We start from the raw sequence: 19,782 nt of genomic DNA, 5'->3' as shown, positions 1-19,782 counted from the left end.
CAAATTCATACAAACAGCAGCCGACATACTGAGGCTGTGGGTGCAGCAGTCAGGGGACGGCAGTAACGGAGGGGACGGCCTCTAGTATGCATGACAACTAAGGTCAGTGAGCTTCGAAAACACAGAACCAAATGTGATACTGAAAATTGTAGTTGACCCTTTGATTTTCTTTTCAAGTCACCGAGACTTCATGCTGTGCGAGATCTTTTCAGAAATCACGACCTGCTTTTTGCTCGGAACTCAGGTCATGACCTACGACGTGGGGTCGCAATCACATGTTCGCGCCATCACGTGGGGGCTGCGATGTTTGGGCGTCCACATACTTTTGGTGCAGTTCTTAAACTAGTGCTGCACAAAATACCTGCAATGCACCTTTTCCCCCCCAAAAAAAACCTCTCCCCCTCTTTCTCTCTCTCTCCGTCTCCGTCTCCGTCTCCGTCTCCCACACACTGTCGTTTCCTCCGCTGATTTACCACATACACACAATCGCACACAATCACACACTCACACACACACACCTCTCATCACCGGCATTACAGCTTGATGATAATGATGAAGAGAAAGAGAGAGAGAGAAAGTTCTAGACCGAGTTAATTGCAGTTATCAGTTCCTAAATTAGTGGCGCATAAAATACCTGCATTGCACCTTTTTCTTACCGATCCCCCCTCGCTCCCCCTTTGTCTCTCTCTCTCACGCACGCACGCTTTCCCTCTCTGGCTTCACACACACTGACTGTCTCTCCACCGCCATTCCGCCGCCTGTTGAAAACACACGCCGTACCCCTCGCTGCTTCAGAATAAGAGCATACTCTCTAGAAGCGACTTGAAAACCACCAATGAATGTCTCCTACTAACAAGTACTGGGTGTGTATCACGTGCTCTTCCGTGGGCGACGTGTTCCTTCACCGCCATCGACACACACACTGTAGTTATTTGAGATTCAGTCCCGCACTGACCTGCTGCCACAAACACTCACTAGAGCAACAAGTGTGGATTAATCCGCCGCCGAAAATAGTCCCCGACAGATGCATTTTTTTCCTCAGCAGCTGTTTGAGGAGATGACTGAGACTCTTAGTGTCAGAAAACCATCGAGTCCATCGGACACAGATCGGGTCCGAAAGATTTGATCAGGGATTGGCTGGATCGAAAACGGGTATTTTATTTCAATTTGGAACCGGATCCAAAGTGGAACTGGCCGTCCCATCCGTGGAAGTGTCTTTGAGCAAGACACCGAGCCCAAAGTTACTCCTGGCGGACCGGCCGGGAGTGTGGTGTGTGTGAACGGCAAGTTGTAAAGCGCTTTGTGTGCTGAGGTGTTTAAAAAAAAAAAAAAAAAAAGCTGTATAAGTGCAGGTCTTTTACTCTCCATAAAAAGTTGCTGATTTATGGTGCAGTTTACACAGAGGTAAAGAAACAAAGGAGGAAAATCTAAATTTGAGATCAGGCCTGTTCTCTCTCAGAAGTCGAGCACTTTCGTGACGTTTTACTCTTTTCTCAGAGAAGAGGCTCTAAAAGACCAACTCAACGTTTATTCCCCGTCGACTTATTCACCCTTTACACAACATCAGCTCTCTCTCTTTAATCTATCCGCTGTGATAGATTGTTGCCCTGCATCTGCTGTCATTAGTCAGCATATTAAATTCTGCTAACAGCCCTGACCGGATCCAAAAGGCCGATGACGAAGCCGAGCCGGCCTGTTTCCCGTCAGGAACATAAACCAGCAGCGAACGTAGTCGCACATCGGCCGGACTCGCCGCTGCCTCCGTGTGTCTCGACTTCAGCAAGTCACCTCTTAAAAAAAACTGCCGTTATTGATTGACGAGCGTCGGCCCGCAGCGATGGACAATAAAGTTTTCTGAAGCTGAACGGAGGGCAGGTGTGACGCCCTCCCCGGAGGAGCTTTAGCTTTACTGGCTTTATTTTTACAAGAGCGGCAGGCATCGATCGGAACGCATACCGGAGCATAAACCCACCTAAGCACAGTTTACACACCTTCCTTTATGCAGTTTAAGCACCACTTTAAGGGGATATGGTTGTCTCGGTATGAATTTCAGTGTCCCATATAAAACACGAGTGGAACAACCTTTAAAAATCATTTTGAATGTAAGCATGGATGCCTCAGAGCAGCCACACAAAAAGACAGCACCGTTTATAGAAGCATCAGACTGGTTAATAGTGCAGGTTTACAGCGGAGGGAATCTTATTTCATCACAAACTCATTGTTCGCCAGTGATTTCGCGTTCTGCGTTTCTTCGTTCTGAACTTAGAGAAAATGTCTGATGTTTTCGTTCATCATCAGTTGTTCAGTGAAACGGGCGAGAAAATGTCGCAAAACTCGACATGACCTCGGATCTGCGCGCCTCGTCCTCGTGATCCTGCCCCACACCCGCGCACTTTCCCTCAATACGTGTACGTGTTGAGGGATAAAGGATGGATGGTAAAAAGTTTTGTCTCGCGTTCGACGCAACGTCTTTCTTCTCCGCACGTGTTTTTTGCCAAAACCGCATCCTCCCGCAGACGCGGATCAACTTTATTTTCCATGTGAAACCACAGAATGTGTATGAAGAGTCCATTTCTCTCACGTGCCCTTCATCCTGAAGTGTGACTTCATAAGCGGGAGTGTCGGCGTGGATGTGCGCTTCATCTCCAAACAAACCATAATGTGCATTATGGCTGTAAATGGATCCAAAACCCACTAAAGCTGCCGGAAACTGCAGCCTCTCAAATATATTTTCTCCTCCACAGTACTCCTAAAGTTAATCGAATGAGGGAGGTCTGGAAGGAGAGAGAGGAAACAAAGTGCCTCTCTCTCTCTCTCTCTCTCCAGTCTCCCGATAGTCTCTCGCCCCTCTTTCCTGCTCCATAAACATCTCGTGTAGTAGCAAATCAAAGCTGATGGCTCGCTATGATTCGCCACAAATCTGCATTTATTGGTCGGTAACGCTGTCAGCTGCGACTGGGCCGGGACTAATTTGATAAGCCGGCAGAGCCGTCAGTCAGGTTGACAGCAAACCCCCACCCCCACCCCCACCACCCCCGCGCGACTCCCCCGAGAGAGAGGGAGAGAGAGAGAGGAGTGTATAGTATAGACTGACAGAAGTGTGTGTGTGTGTGTGTGTGTGTGTGTGTGTGTGTGTGTGTGTGTGTGTGTGTGTGTGTGTGTGTGTGTGTGTGTGTGTGTGTCACGGTGTGGTTTAGAAATATACGTGCGCGTGTTTGAAAGAGAGAGTGCTTGGTCATGGCGACACAACAGGCTGTTTGTCAAGCTGCTGCTTTGCTGCTGCGCGTTTCTTTAGTAGTGACAGCACAACTACCCACGATGCAAGTGGGCGAAATAATACCAGTACCCGTACCAGTACTGGGAGGGGTGGCCCCAAAAAACAAAAAACAAAAACCTCCTATCAGCGTTTCGGGCTCTCAAAGTTTACACTAATGGTTTTGATTAGTTTGCCTTGATTTACAGTGGCTCAGATTCACGATGGCGTCAAAGGAAATAGATGGAGAGAGAAAAGACGGTCCAATGCTCAAAGCTTTGCAAACCACAAGTCTGAATCAGTAAATGTCTTCCTCAGTTAAAGCCATGAAGCGTGGTTCCAAACATTATTCATTGGGGCTCTTTTTTTTTCTTGGACGCTTTCTTGTGTCGAAGCACGCGCTCGTATTCGGGTGAAGCAGACTTTGGTACCGGGACTGAAACTCTGGGTTTGTGTGGTTAGGTTTTAAAACAACGCCCCGTCGTAAACGGTGTTATTTATGTTCGTTAGATATTGTTTTAGCCAATTGGAGGTCAATCGGTCATTTTTATCTCCACTGTTCATAAGACAAACAGTGGAGACCTTAATTATTAAAATGGGTTTTACACTTTCCCCAAAAAAGTCGACGCGAACGGCTGAAACGAAGCTCCAGTCGGAGAGCAGAGCTCCTCGCTCTCTCCCTGTTCAGTGCTCTCTTCCTCCACCTGTCATCCTCCCTTCACCCCCTCTTCCCCCTCTCTGCAGGCTCAGCAGGAGACAGAGAGGCAGCCGCCCACCACAACTCGATGAATGATTTAACAGAGAGGGAGGGGGGGGGCTACCCCTCACTCCCAAAGAGATGGAGGAGGAAAGAGATGAAAAAAAGGGAGGCGGGGGAATCGGCAGAGAGAGCATCAGTACCTGGGAGGGGGAAAACGGGGAGAGAGGGAGCGAGTTGTCGTTTGCCGGTGTGCAGCTTGCAGCGTGTTATTGGGCTGAATAATGTACGATTGTTTTCTGTTCCCGCCGCCAATCGGCCCGACAGAGATGTAGCCGCTGTTTCCATCCATTCAGCAGGACGCATTGAGCGGTCAGTCAGGACGCTCCCTGGTGGATTTAGCCTTGGTCCGCTGACACTGGAACCAGGGCCTGGTACCAGAAGAAGTATCGGGGTCAAAAATGTCCCAGACTCCAGAGTAAACTGTTTCTGTTTTAAGCCCTAAAAGTTTAATTGTCTTGAAACGAGTGGGAAAATAGTGAAGACCTGGCTGGCGTGTTGAAAATGTTGTAGCGTAGCGGTGGTCGACATTCACACATCGCGGAAATGTTGATACATTTGTCAGAACAGAGAACATGCTTTTTATTTTTCTCATATAAATTTACTCTGCAAACGCAGAACTTTGTCCTGTGTCCCAAGCTCTACAATTAAAATCTGCCACAAAACAGGTTCCCTTCCTAAACAAGGAATCATCCGACCGAAACAAGTGGTCTTTGGTACAAAGTGCAGCCTTTTCTGTCTCGTGTAATAACAGTTGTTAACTTCTGTTCTATGTAATTTACTCAGCGAAGCTACAGCACAACGAGTGTTTTGGTTTGTTTTAAAGTTCGGTTTTCTGAGTTCCTCAGTGATTCTTTGTGATGGAGACAAATGAAAAGAAAACAGCAACAGTAACTTTACATTTTCTACTGTCAGTCCTGGTAATGAGCTAAACACACACACACACACACACACACACACACAGTGCAGTGTGTTTTGTCTTGTCTCCTGGGTGTTTGAACCTCTCTCTTTTCTAAATGGGATCTAGATTTCACTTTATCTCGTTTTTCTCTAAATGTCAACATCATCCCATTCACCTTTTCAAAATGTCACCTCCTCCTCCTCCTCCTCGTTTTCTTTTCTCTCCCCTCCTTGTTTCCTCTCCTCTCCTCTCCTCTCCTCTCCTTGTTTCCTCTCCTCTCCCCTCCTTCCTTTCCTGTCTCTTCATTACGTTTCTTTTCCTTTTTGTCCTTTCTTACTCTCTTCCTCTTCTTCCTCCTCCTCCTCTTCCTATCTAGGTTACCCTGCAGTGTTAGCATATTAGCTTACTGCAGCACTGCATCCCTTGAGTGTGTGTTTGTGTGTGGGTGTGGGTGTGGGTGTGTGTGTGTTTGAATGTGTGTTTGTGTGTGTGTGTATGTTTATGGGTGTGCACAATTGTATATATGGTGATCGAGTGTGTGTGTTGATAGGTATTTGTCCATGTGTGCACCTGACATGTTTATGCATGTTTATTTTCTGTGTGTGTGTGTGTGTGTGTGTGTGTGTGTGTGTGTGTGTGTGTGTGTGTGTGTGTGTGTGTGTGTGTGTGTGTCTGTGTGTGTGTGTGTGTGTGTGTACGTATGCGTGTAGCAGTAATGTTTTATGGGCATTAGAGAGCTGGTGTATCAAAAACAGACCAGATTTATATCTTGGAGCTCACAGGCTGCCACAGTCCCAAGGGCCTCTGGGTAATCTCTGTGTAATTGAGCATAGAGGTTACGGTGGCGCACACACAAACACACACACAAACACGCACACACACACACACACACACACACACACATATAAACATGGTTTCACACTTCACACTAAGATAATAAAAACATCAGGGAGTTAAAAAAATTGAATTAATCTACGCGCACACACACACACACACGCCGCTGTAAGCACACACTGTATGTAACACAAAGATACACACATAAAAAAAACAACACAAATATAAACACCCGCACCAGCACACAGACACAGCGTGCATCACAAAAGCATCAAACAAGCACAAAAAAAACACACGTAAACACCAACAAAAGGTGGATTTAAAAAAGAACTGTTAACACTTTATTTCCCAGGTCGGGATATTCCAGTTTTTTACATCCTAGGTTTCCTGGAAAGAATCGAATGATTTGCTGCTAATCACAGGTAAAACAGAGGCTGATCAGCTGGTGCACCTCAGTTATCTCTAAACGCTGACAGAGCTCAGCCTCCAGACTTTCGTTCAGGGAGAGCCGGTGAGCTGCACACGCAGAATGTGAAATGTGTCGACCCACAAACAGACAATTCGGCCTAAATGAAGAGCGAAGCTTCCAATAATCAATGAACAATTCATAAATATTCACTGGGCTTTATTTATTCTATTGGAACTCATCTAGGACTCAGTAATAAACTCAGCACAACTAACTCAAATCGAAATGAATATCATGATGTTATATATCATAGAACAATGTATATTATCGGATCAGATTATGATTATTGATGCATTAAAGTTTCCATCACTTTAGTCCTGCAGCTGGTAAAAGTTCAGCTTGTGAGTTTCCCCCCGAGGATCGATAAGTTATGATGTGTTATTATAGGTAAAGATAAAACCTTATTTGTTGATTATATATTTCCTATTATCAATGTGAAAGGAACTAAGGTTATTATGTAAATGTAATGGACTAAAAAGTACAATATTTCCTTCATCGATGAAGTAGTGAAAAAATGGAAATAGCCCATAAGTTGAGTACCACGGAATTGTACTCAGTACAGTACGTGAGTAAATGTACTTAGTTACTTCCCAGAACTGGAAATCAACAGCCATCTTAGGGCCGGTGAGTCTGTGCACACGAGGAAGCTGCAGGGTCTAGACGACGCGTAGACCGACCCATCAAAATGCCAAAGTAGAGGAGCAACGGAGTCTGTGGTGGTGTCGTACCTCCTCTACGCTGCTGTGATGCCTTCCTCAGTAACATGTTACTGTGGACAGTGTGTCTCTGAATCAAAGGGGAACACTGAAAATGTTCCCGTTTTTCCGAGCCTCTCCCCGTCTCTAGCCTCTGTCTTTGTTTTTGGGCCTGTTCGTCCGTGGACTCGCTGTGTCTCGGTCCCTGTAGTCCAGCGGGAAAACCTGGTCTTTCAGATCAGGTTCCTCAGCTTGTCCCCCTCGCCTCGTTTCTCCGCGTTTTATTTTTACAGTCTGACGTGGAGTTTCTCGAGCTTTCGAGGCTGCTGCAGCTGACGTACATATGGCCAACCGAGAACACACACTGGCGAGGCGGTCGTGCCTGCATCCTGCTGCCAATTTTTCGGCGGGCACACTCACTCACACACACACACACACACACACACACACACCTCCTTCTGTCCTGCCCGGGTGAATCATGCAGTCAGCAGCTTTGCTTGGGTCACTTGAGGTGAGGGGGGGAGCGTTTCGCTGCTGCCACAGAAAAACCACGTCGCTGCAGTTTTTGCTGTTTCACTGACAGGAAGGAACGTTTTCATTGTCATGTTGGTGTCGAGTGAGTTTCAGGAACTTTCCATCCTTGGACCCTGTTGAAATCCTGCTGTACGGTTTCATACTGTGTTGTAATTCTGGTCTGAGGCTGTTTGTCTGACGTGGACCTTAGTTCCAAGGAAGAAATATCTTAGTGCTTGAGTATAAAATGATATTTAAGACAGAAAGTTTGGTGTGGAAGAAGGTGACTGGTCTGCACAGAGACCCTGACCTCAGCCCCATCCTCCGCCGTGACCGTGAGCCGGACCTCATCCCCCCACATCGGCGCTGGACCTCGGTGATGCCCCGGTGTCTGAGTTGGGGGTAGATCCCCGGAGCGGGTTCGACATCTGGTGTAAGGACTGAAACCAGAAGAGTGGAGGCCGCTGGAGCAGCAGGTTAATGACCATGGAGTCACAGCCACATGTATCACATATGGCCGGAAACAATAATCTGCCAGTAAACCAATAAACACAATACTCTGCATAAATTACCTCTTAGGCCGCGTTTTATGATGGCTGTAAGCTAGATTTGGGTATCGAGAACCAATTCTGAAATGGAACTGGTTCCAAATGTGTAAGAACTGGAGGTTCATGAAAGAATAAAACTGGCATTCCCACCATTTTGTCATAATCTTGCCAACAAGTATTGATCTGGCATATCCCTCAGGGCCTTAGAGCTCCGTTTGGTGAGTTCCGGCTGCCGCGAAAGCTGCCGGTCGCTCTCTGGTGCAACTGCCTGAGAAGACGGGTCTCGATCCGGCTGCTCCGCTTCCGGGTGAACTCCAGGGTGGTTGGATTTGTGTGAAAGCAGAACAGACCAAACCACAGAATGCTGTCATGGCTAATATGTGATTTTAGGTCGGCTTGAAAAGCAGAACCACTGTTAAATCCATCTGCTGACAGTCAAGGAGGTAAACTCCTAAAGGCCCGGACACACATGAGGACTGGACCGATGATTTGGGCGTGACGACTGATCAGACCAAGTTGGACCAGGTCTGTTCCAGTCTCGGTCAGCTGTAAACATGTTTGACTGACGTCAAGGACCGGTGACTTGTGTGTCGGCCGAGGGAGACGCACCAGTACATAAACATCTTTACCGGCCTAAACCAACAACGACCGGACAAAACCCACATAAGTGCTGACACGGAGACCAACCAGCAGCTCACTGTGCGACATCTGTGCTGAAGAGGCCAAAATAGAAAAATGGAAAAAAGATGGAGACGTGTGGGCAACTGTATTACAGGGTCCTCTACCTCCAGAACTCCGGTCCAGACCGGTCCAGACCGAATTAACCAAACTTCAAATTAAGCGTCCTATTGGCTTTTGGAGAACAGTGGAGTCAGCGTCTTTGCAAGAACTGAAACTGATGAGAAGAATCAAGACAAAGCAGAATCAGTGCAAGTCCCAAAGAATGATCGCTGTAGACGTAGGATACGTGGAGGATTCCAGCTTTAGCTGCGTCCTAATCTAATCGTGCCCGTCTACAGGAAATCCAACTGCTAGATGACGCCTGCCAAAGAGCTTTTTCTGGGAAGAAATACCACTCTGGAGGTCTGGAAAAAACCCTCCTCGTTCCAGCTATGTTCACGTACAACAAACTCCCCGTGTGTTTATTCTTTGGTTGGATTTTTTCCAAGGAAACAAAGATTCACTCACATGAAACAGCACAGAACGGTTTGTTTTCTATCTGCCCGTTGTGGAAAAATATTCACATGCTGTCTGCAGGGTGGGAATAGGCCTTCGATAACCCAGAGTCCAGTTTCTTGTTGTGACTTTTTAATTGAGCAGTGCAGAATCAGAGGGATATTATCAGGATGCCGCAACTTTTTTGACATTTGACCAGAAGTTTATTCTGCTGTTCCAAGTCGCTCTGGATGAGCTGAGCAGCTAATTAAAGGTCATAAATACAGAAATACAAACGCCGAGAGCCGGAGGCAGCAGCGCGTACGGACCACGAGTGTGAAGACACAGCAGATCTGAGGGGCAGGACAGATGTAGACGCCGATAACCAGCCGTGGTCGTCCAGGCCGAGGCGGTGGGTTTGCCAGGTTTCAACGTGGGAGACCCGGGGGATTGTAGCGGGGTTTTTCTATCTGCAGTCTCGGGTTTAACTCCTATTTTATTACTTCTGTATTTTCTGCAGCTTTTTTTTTTTTTTGTCAAATTGTTGAATATAACTAATTTGACAGAATGACCCTGAAAGAAACCTCTGTGTTAGAGTAGTAAAGGGGAATTGTTTTTTTCTTCCGAGCTCTCTCTGCCACATGTTTAACATCAGTCTGATCAGCTGTTAAGTTTTATTGACATTTATTCCACCGTCGCACTCCTTCCACAACCAGTTTCCAGGAGTGAATATTGAGTGTCCTCCAACCTGCGTTTGTACTTACAGAAAAAATGGTTTACTTTTACCTTAACAGATTTATTAGTTTAAAATGTCAGAAAATTGTGAAAAAAATTTTCCCAGACCCCAAAGTGACATTTTCAAAATACTTGTTTTGACCAACCTACAGTGTAAATCCCCAAAAAACGTTCCGTTTTCTGATCGATTAAACTGCTGCTCACGTTTTCACTACAGGCTAAACAACATTTGTCTTCACGTGGACTCGGTGGTACATGTTTTGTTTTTGTTTTTTTCTTCAGTGCTCCTGCGTTTCACTTTCCCACAGAAAATTAATATGCGCCAACTTTTCCTCGCGCGACGCCAGGTTCAGTGAGTTGTCTCTGCCTTTTCATCCATCTCTTACTTCATTTCTCTTGGATGTAAGTAGCTCTACAGCCTCATTGAGATTGAGTTTTGGTCTTCATCGATCTGTTCATTTTCACCTTTTCATTTAGCATCTTTTTGGAAGCGACGGCTCGTGTTCTGCACTGAGAAATAATCTGAATTAAATGCCGGTTTAACGCGACGATGTGTTCTGATGGACGCAGTGACAAACTGCAGTTGGCAGGTTAGAAACCGACTCAACCTCCCAGACGTTTTGCTCTTTCTCTGACACAGATACAGAGGTCGACTGTGTGTGAGTGTGTATTAGCGCTGTAAAATGGAAGAGGCAGCTTTCTCCTCATCCACACCAGGTGGTTTGTCTCTCCATCATTTCACTTCTCTCTCGAATGAAATCAAAACACAATTCGGGGAAAGTAGGATCGAGATAAGAATAAAAAGGTGTTGATGAAGGGAAAAAGAAAGTAGGAACATAAGCAAAGAAAGAAAGAAGAGAGAGAACTAAGGGAAGAAAGGAAAGGAAGGACAAAAAGGGGAAAGAAGGAAAGGGATACGTGGAGTCTTTCTTTATCGACAGTTTCTGCCTCACTGTCCTTTTCTACTCTGACATCAATCACAAGTCTGTGTGTGTGTGTGTGTGTGTGTGTGTGTGTGTGTGTGTGTGTGTGTGTGTGTGTGTGTGTGTGTGTGTGTGTGTGTGTGTGTGTGTGTGTGTGTGTGATGAGGATCGATCCAGGTAGACTGACCTCTTATTGTCTGGGGATGAGAGAGAGAGAGAGAGAGACCTTCTCCGAGGCCCAGTCCTGATCTCAATTTCCCTCTATTAACATAAAAAGTAAAAACGCCGTCCCTGATCAACGGTGCCGGTCCTGCCTGAGCCGATCACAAACGAAACACGCTGTTGCCTTCACTCAGTTGTCACTTTATTAGGAACAAGCAGCTAAAACTAAGGCAGGCTAATCCATCAGTCCTGCAGTAAATCTTCAGGAAGGTTCTGATGATCGGCTTTTATTGAAACTCTTTCAGAGTCGTGTTGATTCCAGGTCGTTTTGGAGGATGCAGTTTGTGCTGCTGTTGAACTGTTTCTGTTGTTTAGCCCACACTCGTTCATTTGAATGGGGTGGACAAAATAAGAGGAACATCCTGAGTTGTAGTAGATCTCCTGCAGTTGCTTGGATCAGTTGAAGGAGACGTTGTGTGAAAGAGGAGGTTAACAAGACCGATTTAAGGTAAACGTGGCGCAGCCGTCCTGTGTGCGCGCCGCCAGCTGAAAACACAGTCAGTCACACACAGACGCCGCGCTGTAAGAGTCCCCGCCGAGGTCCGGGACAAGGTCAATGCGTGCAATAAATTTCACTGAATCCGAACAACCCCAGAGACTCAGTCTGTCTGTTCTCTGACTCTGTGTCTCTCAGCAGTTTTCTCTCTCCGTCTCTGTTGGTTTGGGTTTTTTTTTTTTTTTTGATACTCTCAGCAAAATAAATGCAACCGAGTCCTCAGACGTCAACGCAGACACTCTCAGTTTCTTCTGTTGACCTCTTAGTGCAGATCATACGAGTCAAAGTTCGAACGTCCAGGGAGGCGAGGAGGCGAGAAGGAGCACGGCAGGAGAGGTGAATGAAAGACAGCTTTTCACTTTGAGTGTGAAGTCAGTTTACCTCTAGTTCTGACTCCTTGAAGGACAGACTTCAGCTGATGTGAGGAAACCGGCAAAGAATCAGTCAAAGCCTGTCAACAATGCAACAAGTCGGATACGTTGGAGCTCTACAAACAAATATGTTCCCCCCGGTCACAACAGACCTGCCTGCAGGCAAATATAAGGCACCGTGCAAAAGATTACGTTTTAGATTATATATATAAAAAAGTCAGTTTTATTTATATAACCAACTGTCTTCGCTGTGGATAAAGAAGAACTCCATGTGTCGTCGTTGTAACTCTGAATGCAGATATGATTTGAAGATCACCAGAATCTGGCGATCATGTTGAAGAGCGACTTCATCCCTCATGTCGTGCGTCACATTGACCAGCACTGTTTGAATACGCTCACAAACAGGCAAATACTCGGTTCGGATTAGCAACATTTTGTCGTGGCATTATCAAGCATTTCCTTTCTCGCAAACTCTGTGGCATTTTGACAAATCTTGTAAAATGCTGGAATTTTCAGTTTCTCCAAGCAGAACTGTATGTTTTTATGTTTTGTCGTCGGCGTTGAGCGGCCTGGTCGGTTGACGCACCTCCTGTTGCCAGGCGGGTTAGGTAGAAACATGCCGCCGGCATGGCTGAAAACTGTAAATAATAGATGCAAGTTGTACCCTGAAGTCTCGGGATGACCTTGCTCACACGGGTCCCCTACTTCTGTCTCCCGGGGCTCTTTTTTTTTTCAGCACCCGTCTTTGGCGACATCTCCTGCAGCGCTGTAAAGTGTGGGACGGTTTTAATTTCACCCCGACCAGCCAATCAGAGCCAGTCAACCAGTCATTTTGTGTCCGCGCAGCAACCGGTTCCAACTGACCCGAGAACAGGCGGAAAACCGAGGGGGTAACCCGAAGTATTGACGGCTCAGAAGTGGAAAGGGGGCAGCATAATAGGAGGGTTATGGTCAATAAGACGGGTGCACGTGAAGGCCGCAGTAAAAGTTAAATGCTTGGTGCCTTTGCTGTTCTTTCCTGTTTCTCAGGAAAAACACTCCGGTGCTCAAACTAATGTAAAAAAAAAAAAAAACAAACCCAAGAAAACCTTGGCTCGCTCTTCAATCTGGATTCGTCTCCAGGCTCTTAATGAAGGACGTATGATACATATAGAGGACACACACTGACTGAGCTCTAACAATGTGTGAAAATAAGACTTAGAGGCATGTTACATATTCAAAACACACACACACACACACACACAGAGGCACAAACCAACACAGGTACTTGTACATTCACACACTTGCTCTAAATATTTTTATCTGCTTCTTTAATTTTGATTTTAATTTATAATTTGACTTAATAAAACATAATCAGCATGTTAGACACACACACACACACACTGACTGTAGAGATTGTAAATATTGTTTTGGATGACTCACTCACCAAAGGGAATTCTACAAGAAAAGTGTGTGTGTGCGTGTGTGTGTGTCCATGCCCTTGACTTTCATTGTGTGTGTGTGTGTGTGTGTGTGTGTGTGTGTGTGTGTGTGTGTGTGTCCATGCCCTTGACTTTCATCGTGTGTGTGTGTGTGTGTGTGTGTGTGTGTGTGTGTGTGTGTGTGTGTGTGTGTGTGTGTGTGTGTGTGTGTGTGTGTGTGTGTGTGTGTGTGTGTGTGTGTGTGTGTGTGTGAGGTAGAGAGAGAGAGAGTGGGCAGCTGGAAACTGAAAAGCAGGGAATCGTTTTCTGTGTTAACCGTCGCGCCGAGCGGCAGAACCGCTGCCGGGAAAGTGAGACGGAACCAGGAGCGATTGAGATGAAAAACCGAATCCTCTCGCGTCTCCCTCTCTTCGTTTCCTCTCAGAGCGCCGGGCCTGAGTCTGATGTGGAGAGACAACGAAATACGCTGAGTCTCTGCTCAGCTCTGTCCACGGACTGGACACAACCCCCCCAGAGAGAGGAAGCCAAGACAAAGTGACCCCACGAGGAGAAAGAAAGAGGCCGGAGATTGGGTTTTGTCTGCTTTGCCCAGGGGCATCAGAGTATTTACATCCTGTAACGAGAGCCAGGCAACTCACTTCTGACCACTTGGCGCATTTCAGATGCATGAAATAATAAATGGAGGCATTAGGAATGAGGTAAAGAGACAGAGGATACTTCTCTTGCTTCGGCAGTTCTGGGTTTTCAAAACACTTAGTGCGCAGCGGAGGTAAGGCGCCAATCCCTGGAAACGACTCAGACGCAGGACGGCGACGGCGGGCGCAGGCCGTAGCCCGGTGACAAACTTGACTTGAAGTGAGTTTGCGGCCGAGTCCGTCAGACAGTTCTCCTTTCAGCAGCGAGGACAGCGACTGGACAAACTGTCTCCACCAGGCTTCACACATACGGATACAAAGTAGTCGTCAGCATCTGGCCCCTCATTGATCCGTAGTAATAGAGTTGTGTTGTGCTGAGCGCGTGGTTTACATCCTCTGCTCCGACCGTGCAGCTGTTTCCACCGCCGCCGGACACCAACAGTGTCAGCGATTTGTTTCCACCCGCCATTCTTCTTATTGATGTCCTGGTAACTTCTTAAGAACACGTTGTGGGGAACTGGAAAGCCAGAGGCCGCGACGATCAGCTCCCCCTCCATTTCTTTTAAAGTTTAAAAAAAGGGTTTAAAGTTTCTCGGCGCAGAGAATTGTCGTAGTAAACAGCTCTCTGCGTCCGTTGCTGTAGCGTTCCCCAGTAGTGTAGCTGGCTGCTTTTTGAGTCTGTCGAGATCAGCGAGTCCCCAGACGCGAGCTGCCGTACTTCGGGTTTTTTTCCCCCTTTCATCTAATCAGATTGGAAAATCTTCACATTTCTCTGCTAAATACTTCAAGTAGTGTTGACATAATGTTTTTTTTCCTTTGTTGTTGTTGACATCTTGATCTCTGACGTCCCTCCACAATAAAGCTCCAGAAATCCACTTAGAAACCAGAGGGAAAAGAGGCTGCAGAACTTCATTCAGAATCTTCCTGTTTTTAAGTTTCCCTCAGTATCACAGTGATCCAATGACAGTTGTCTGCACGTTATGGCTACGCTGAGAACAGGAGCCGCTAATTTGTATTTTGGGAACTTTTAATGGGGACATTTTTTTAAATGTAAAGAAATATAGAACAAAAAAAACAAAAACAACACCGGCCTCAGCACCTGCCCTTAGCTGACATTACAGCAGCACCTTTAATGAGCCCTGACGCTCCTGATGGCTCTAATTTTTCCTGTCATCGTAGTGGTTCCCAAATAGGGCAACATGTTGGTGTCAGCGCCATCATGTCATTTAGAATAGGAGGACGTGGCTCTGGACGGACAAACAGCAGGTCATTTCAGCCGTATTTATTACTCCGGTGGACGGTATTTAAATAACGAAATCAGCCCACCTCCGCTAGAGAAGCAACTCCGGTCCGAACGGAGCTGTAGTGGATCTCTCTTCACTTTACTGGTCCATTGAGAGGAGCTGCACGGTGAATCGATCCTGTATTTTCATCAGGATGTCCCGTGTGATCTTTCCGGCTGTAGCCACCGATTGGACGTTGACTGCTCTTGTGGAAACAACAGATCTGATTGGTCCAGGAGACGGACTGCGTCTTGAGTCAGGGGACGTTTCTAATCCGCCTGGATACTAGTTTGAATCCAAGGAGACGAATTTCTGTTCTGTTATTGAAACTCCGAGGAGGTCCTGCTCAGTTTGAAGTCCTCTGTGGCAGGTGGCAGGTTAACTTAACAACACATTAAGTCTGTCGATACACACACACACACACACACACACACACACACACACACACACACGTGTGACTGAATCACAGCAAGCTCATGTTACCCGAGAGATCAGGGAAATGTATTGTGAATGAATCTGATTAGATTGTAGGCATGGGGGCACTTACACACACACACACACACACACACACACACACACACACAAACGCACGCACACACACACACACACACACACACACACTTTCCCAGGCCTTAGTGGTTGTGGAAAAGCACTCCTGCTGCCTCCATTTTCCAGATAATGAGGCTCTCTTCCTGCTTTCCCTCCTTCTTAATGCAATTAATAGATACACACACTCACTCAGTCACACACTCACACACTCACTCACTCACTCAGTCATGTGTCTTCCTGTTTGTCTTTCAACTCTTATCGACCCACTACACACACACACACACACACACACACACACACACACACACACACACGACAGTGAGTCTTGTGTTTTGCCGTCGTCAGTAAGTAAAGTGGCCTCAAGTGAAAGAGAGCGAGGGAGGGAAGCGAGGGGGAGTTGGGCGAGAGAATGAGAGACCGAGAGGAAAAACCACTAAGTGAGAGAGGGTGAGAGAGAGAGAGAGGCAACGTACGAGTGAGATGAGAGAGGGAGTGGGCTTGTTTAATAACTGCCAGTTTTCTCGGATCAAAAACCAATTTCAAAATCAAAAAAAGAAAAACAAACAACTGGAGTTTCTCATGAGGACGTTTTATTTTCTAATCCTAACAATGATCGTGAGTCGCAGCAGTTTGTCGATAGCGAACGGGAGATCATGTGCTTCTCAGGACAAACCTCAGCTAAACTCGGGCCTGTGATGTGATCGGCTTTATACTTTAGCCGATACCGATCCACTAAAATGTGCCCAGGTCGGTGCCGATGCCCCGACGCTTAGGATCGGCTCGGGGCGTCCCGACTGCAGATTGATCATCAGCACTTCCTAATTCTGCGAATGGAGCTGCGAACAAGCGCAAGCAGCCGCCGGGTCAGTGTCTGACCGCTCGGTGACGGTCAGCCCCGCGAGCCTCGCGCTCCCCACATTTACAGTTAGGCCATGAAAACATAAACACTTCTCCAGGTAAAAATCGTAGCAGACGAAACACAAAGCCGCCTCTGTTTTTATAGCAGTGCCACCTCCCCGTTAAATATTAATCACTGTGTGTGTGTGTGTGTGTGTGTGTGTGTGTGTGTGTGTGTGTGTGTGTGTGTGTGTGTGTGTGAGAGAGAGAGAAACAAAGCGAGCAGAGTTTCATGTGTTCTCTCTTCCAGTCCCAGATATGAGAAGTGACAGCTGCTGTGTTAAATAGCAGCTCTCTGGCTGAATCTGTTGTTTTTTGGAGTTTTATGCAGTGGTGTGTGTGTGTGTGTGTGTGTGTGTGTGTGTGTGTGTGTGTGTGTGTGTGTGTGTGTGTGTTGCCCACAGCTGCATGTGTTGTTGTTAAACTTTCATTGCTGCCTGCGGACAAAATCCATTTTGCAGAAAGTTTGCAGGAAAGAATCTGTTTCCTCTCTGAAAGCTTGTGAAGGTTTAGAAATTTGACATCGGAGCTTCAGAGAGTCTATTGACCGCTGAGGAATCATTCAGTCATGTCTTAATTAGTGTGTTTTCTCTGCAGAAGAGTTTTGGTGCCTCACAGTCACTGATCTCTGACGGTTTGGGCTCATCTGGACACACGGACATGAAACACATATTTGCAGATTCGGCGTGAGTTACGCTTTCCCAGGATATCATCACCTGGGATGTCCGGTGCAAATAAACACCTATAAACCTCCTTAGAAATCAGGGAAAACTCCAGAACTTGCCCCGCGTTTTTAAGTTTTCCTCGCCATCGGCGCAGTCCGGCGATAGCTCTCACCACGTGCGTGGGTACGCCGTAAAACAGGAGCCGTTCTTCATTCAACAAAAAGTTTCCAAGAACAGGCTGAAAGAACGAAGCTCGAGTTGTGGCCGGCAGGTTAACTCGCTGAATCCATGGCGACATTGTGTGTCCTGTTTCTTCTGAAACTTTAACCTAACGACACGTGTTGCTGTAAGAGGATTTTTAATGTTTATTCTAACAGTGTCCCAAAAAAAAAACCCCAAAAAACGATTTAGTTATACTGATACTGAACTCGTATTTACTCTAAATGAAAATCATAAATTGAGCTTCTTCTCTGACGCTTTGTCAAGCTGTTCTTCGTCAGTTAAGTCCGGCAGCACCGGCCAGCGGAGCGTTTTCTGACTAGGGTCGTTGTTCGTTGTTCCTGGATGCGTTTTTCTTCTCAGTTGGAGCAATTAAAGCCTGTGACACGAGAACTTCTACTTTAAAGCAACTTTTACTTTGTACATTTCCTCACAGGTTCAGCTGAGGAGTTTGAAAAGCAGCTTTTCCTGTCTCTGAATCTAACGAGGTCCTTCTCATCCTTCCCTTTAATTTGAGCTGGAAGCAGGAAGCCGATACTGTACAGCCTGAAGGGAAATGTAGTTTAGTCGGAGTTTAAACAATTAACACTGAGAGGGCGACTGGAAACAAACACACACACACCTAAAACGAAACCTCTCAAAATTTTATCCTCCTGTTAAAGGTCGAGTGGAACGCTTAACAAGCAATTAGTGGAGAGGAAATGCCAGCGAGGCCGTCGGCTAAACAGTCGTCTGAATTATTCACTACGATAACGGAAAGGAGCCCGTATGCTCCGAGCAGCCAACCGCACGCCGCTAATGTCAAGTGGATTTGCATTACGGAGGGCAAGGAATCATGGGTAATGAGACTGCCCCCCTGGCAATATTCCATTCTGCATTTCTCGCTCAATGAGCTCTGTGCAAAGTTTGGCTGAAGCTGGTTTTTAAAGGTCAATACTGGCGATGACGGTTTCTGATTTTGTGCCATATTTTTGTTTGTTTTTTTCCCAAATTCCACCGAACCCGCTTTTAAGGCCACAAAAACCCCAAACCCCTCATTTTGTGGATTCTCGAGTTCTGTGTGACTGCCACCACCAGCTCGTAGGAGGCGAAGCTACGCCGCTATGTCTTTTCTCACAGGACGAGCAGGAAACAAAGCAACGTGAAAGCTTCCTAGAGCGGTCGGTCTGTACGAGATGAAAAGACGAAAGCGAAATTAACTGACGCTATCGTAGCGGCAGCTCTTTGACCAGGAGAACCGTTATCATCCGCAACACTGTGTGGCCACAGGTCTTCGTCCGTGAAGACCTGTGGGGTTATTTTCGTCACCTCATTAGACCCGAAACGCTGTCCGTCACTGAAGATGAACTCTGCTCTGGGCCCCTGAGACAGTTCCACCTTTTCTTCCTCTGGAAACGCTGTTGCTGCTGCTGCTGCTGTTGTTGTTGTTGGAGACATCCTGAACAAACCGAAAATTTCCATCCTCTGCAAAAATGTGTTGCTTTCGGGTCAAAAAAACGAAGCATTGGACACCTGAAATAGCTCCTCCGCCGTCCTCGCTCACGGGGACGTGTGCGTTCCGCTTTTTGTTCAGCAGCTTATGTGGATCCTCGTGATTCACGTCGTCTGTTCGTCTCTTTCTGATAAGTTGATTGATGGATCGAGAAAAACCTGCCTAAAGGAGGGAAAGAGTGTGTGTGTGTGAGTCACAGTAAACACTCATCATGTCTCCTGGTGCTCCAACAGATGGACGGTAGGCGAAACACACACACACACACTGCATATATACAGTATTTAGACACACACACACACACTCCCATACGGCATATATACAGTATTTAGACACACACACACACTGCATATATACAGTATTTAGACACACACACACACTGCATATATACAGTATTTAGACACACACACACACTGCATATATACAGTATTTAGACACACACACACACACACACACACACACTGCATATATACAGTATTTAGACACACACACACACTGCATATATACAGTATTTAGACACACACACACACACACACACACTGCATATATACAGTATTTAGACACACACACACACTGCATATATACAGTATTTAGACACACACACACACTGCATATATACAGTATTTAGACACACACACACACTGCATATATACAGTATTTAGACACACACACACACTGCATATATACAGTATTTAGACACACACACACACTGCATATATACAGTATTTAGACACACACACACACTGCATATATAC

General features: G+C 46.4%; 2 protein-coding genes across 23 annotated transcripts in view; both read left to right on the top strand.

The window, feature by feature from the left end:
• LOC120789870 (NACHT, LRR and PYD domains-containing protein 12-like) overlaps positions 1 to 19,782 on the top strand; it is a 1,168,582-nt gene that overhangs the window by 869,647 nt on the left and 279,153 nt on the right. The window lies entirely within an intron of this gene.
• fars2 (phenylalanyl-tRNA synthetase 2, mitochondrial) overlaps positions 1 to 19,782 on the top strand; it is a 123,133-nt gene that overhangs the window by 90,052 nt on the left and 13,299 nt on the right. Inside the window, exon 11 of one of the 3 annotated variants that reach the window (XM_040127095.1) lies at positions 1,046 to 1,103. The exons of the other annotated variants lie outside the window; for them this stretch is intronic. Coding sequence (XP_039983029.1) covers positions 1,046 to 1,061 — 16 coding nt within the window. The 3' untranslated portion in view covers positions 1,062 to 1,103. Of the gene's footprint in view, positions 1 to 1,045; positions 1,104 to 19,782 lie in introns of those variants that run through there. 3 annotated transcript variants of the gene reach the window in all.

The sequence above is a fragment of the Xiphias gladius genome, chromosome 5 (assembly GCF_016859285.1).
Source record: "Xiphias gladius isolate SHS-SW01 ecotype Sanya breed wild chromosome 5, ASM1685928v1, whole genome shotgun sequence".
In the NCBI taxonomy this organism is placed as follows: domain Eukaryota; kingdom Metazoa; phylum Chordata; class Actinopteri; order Istiophoriformes; family Xiphiidae; genus Xiphias; species Xiphias gladius.
Note: the sequence above shows the minus strand (reverse complement) of the source record. Positions and strands in the feature narration are given on the sequence as shown.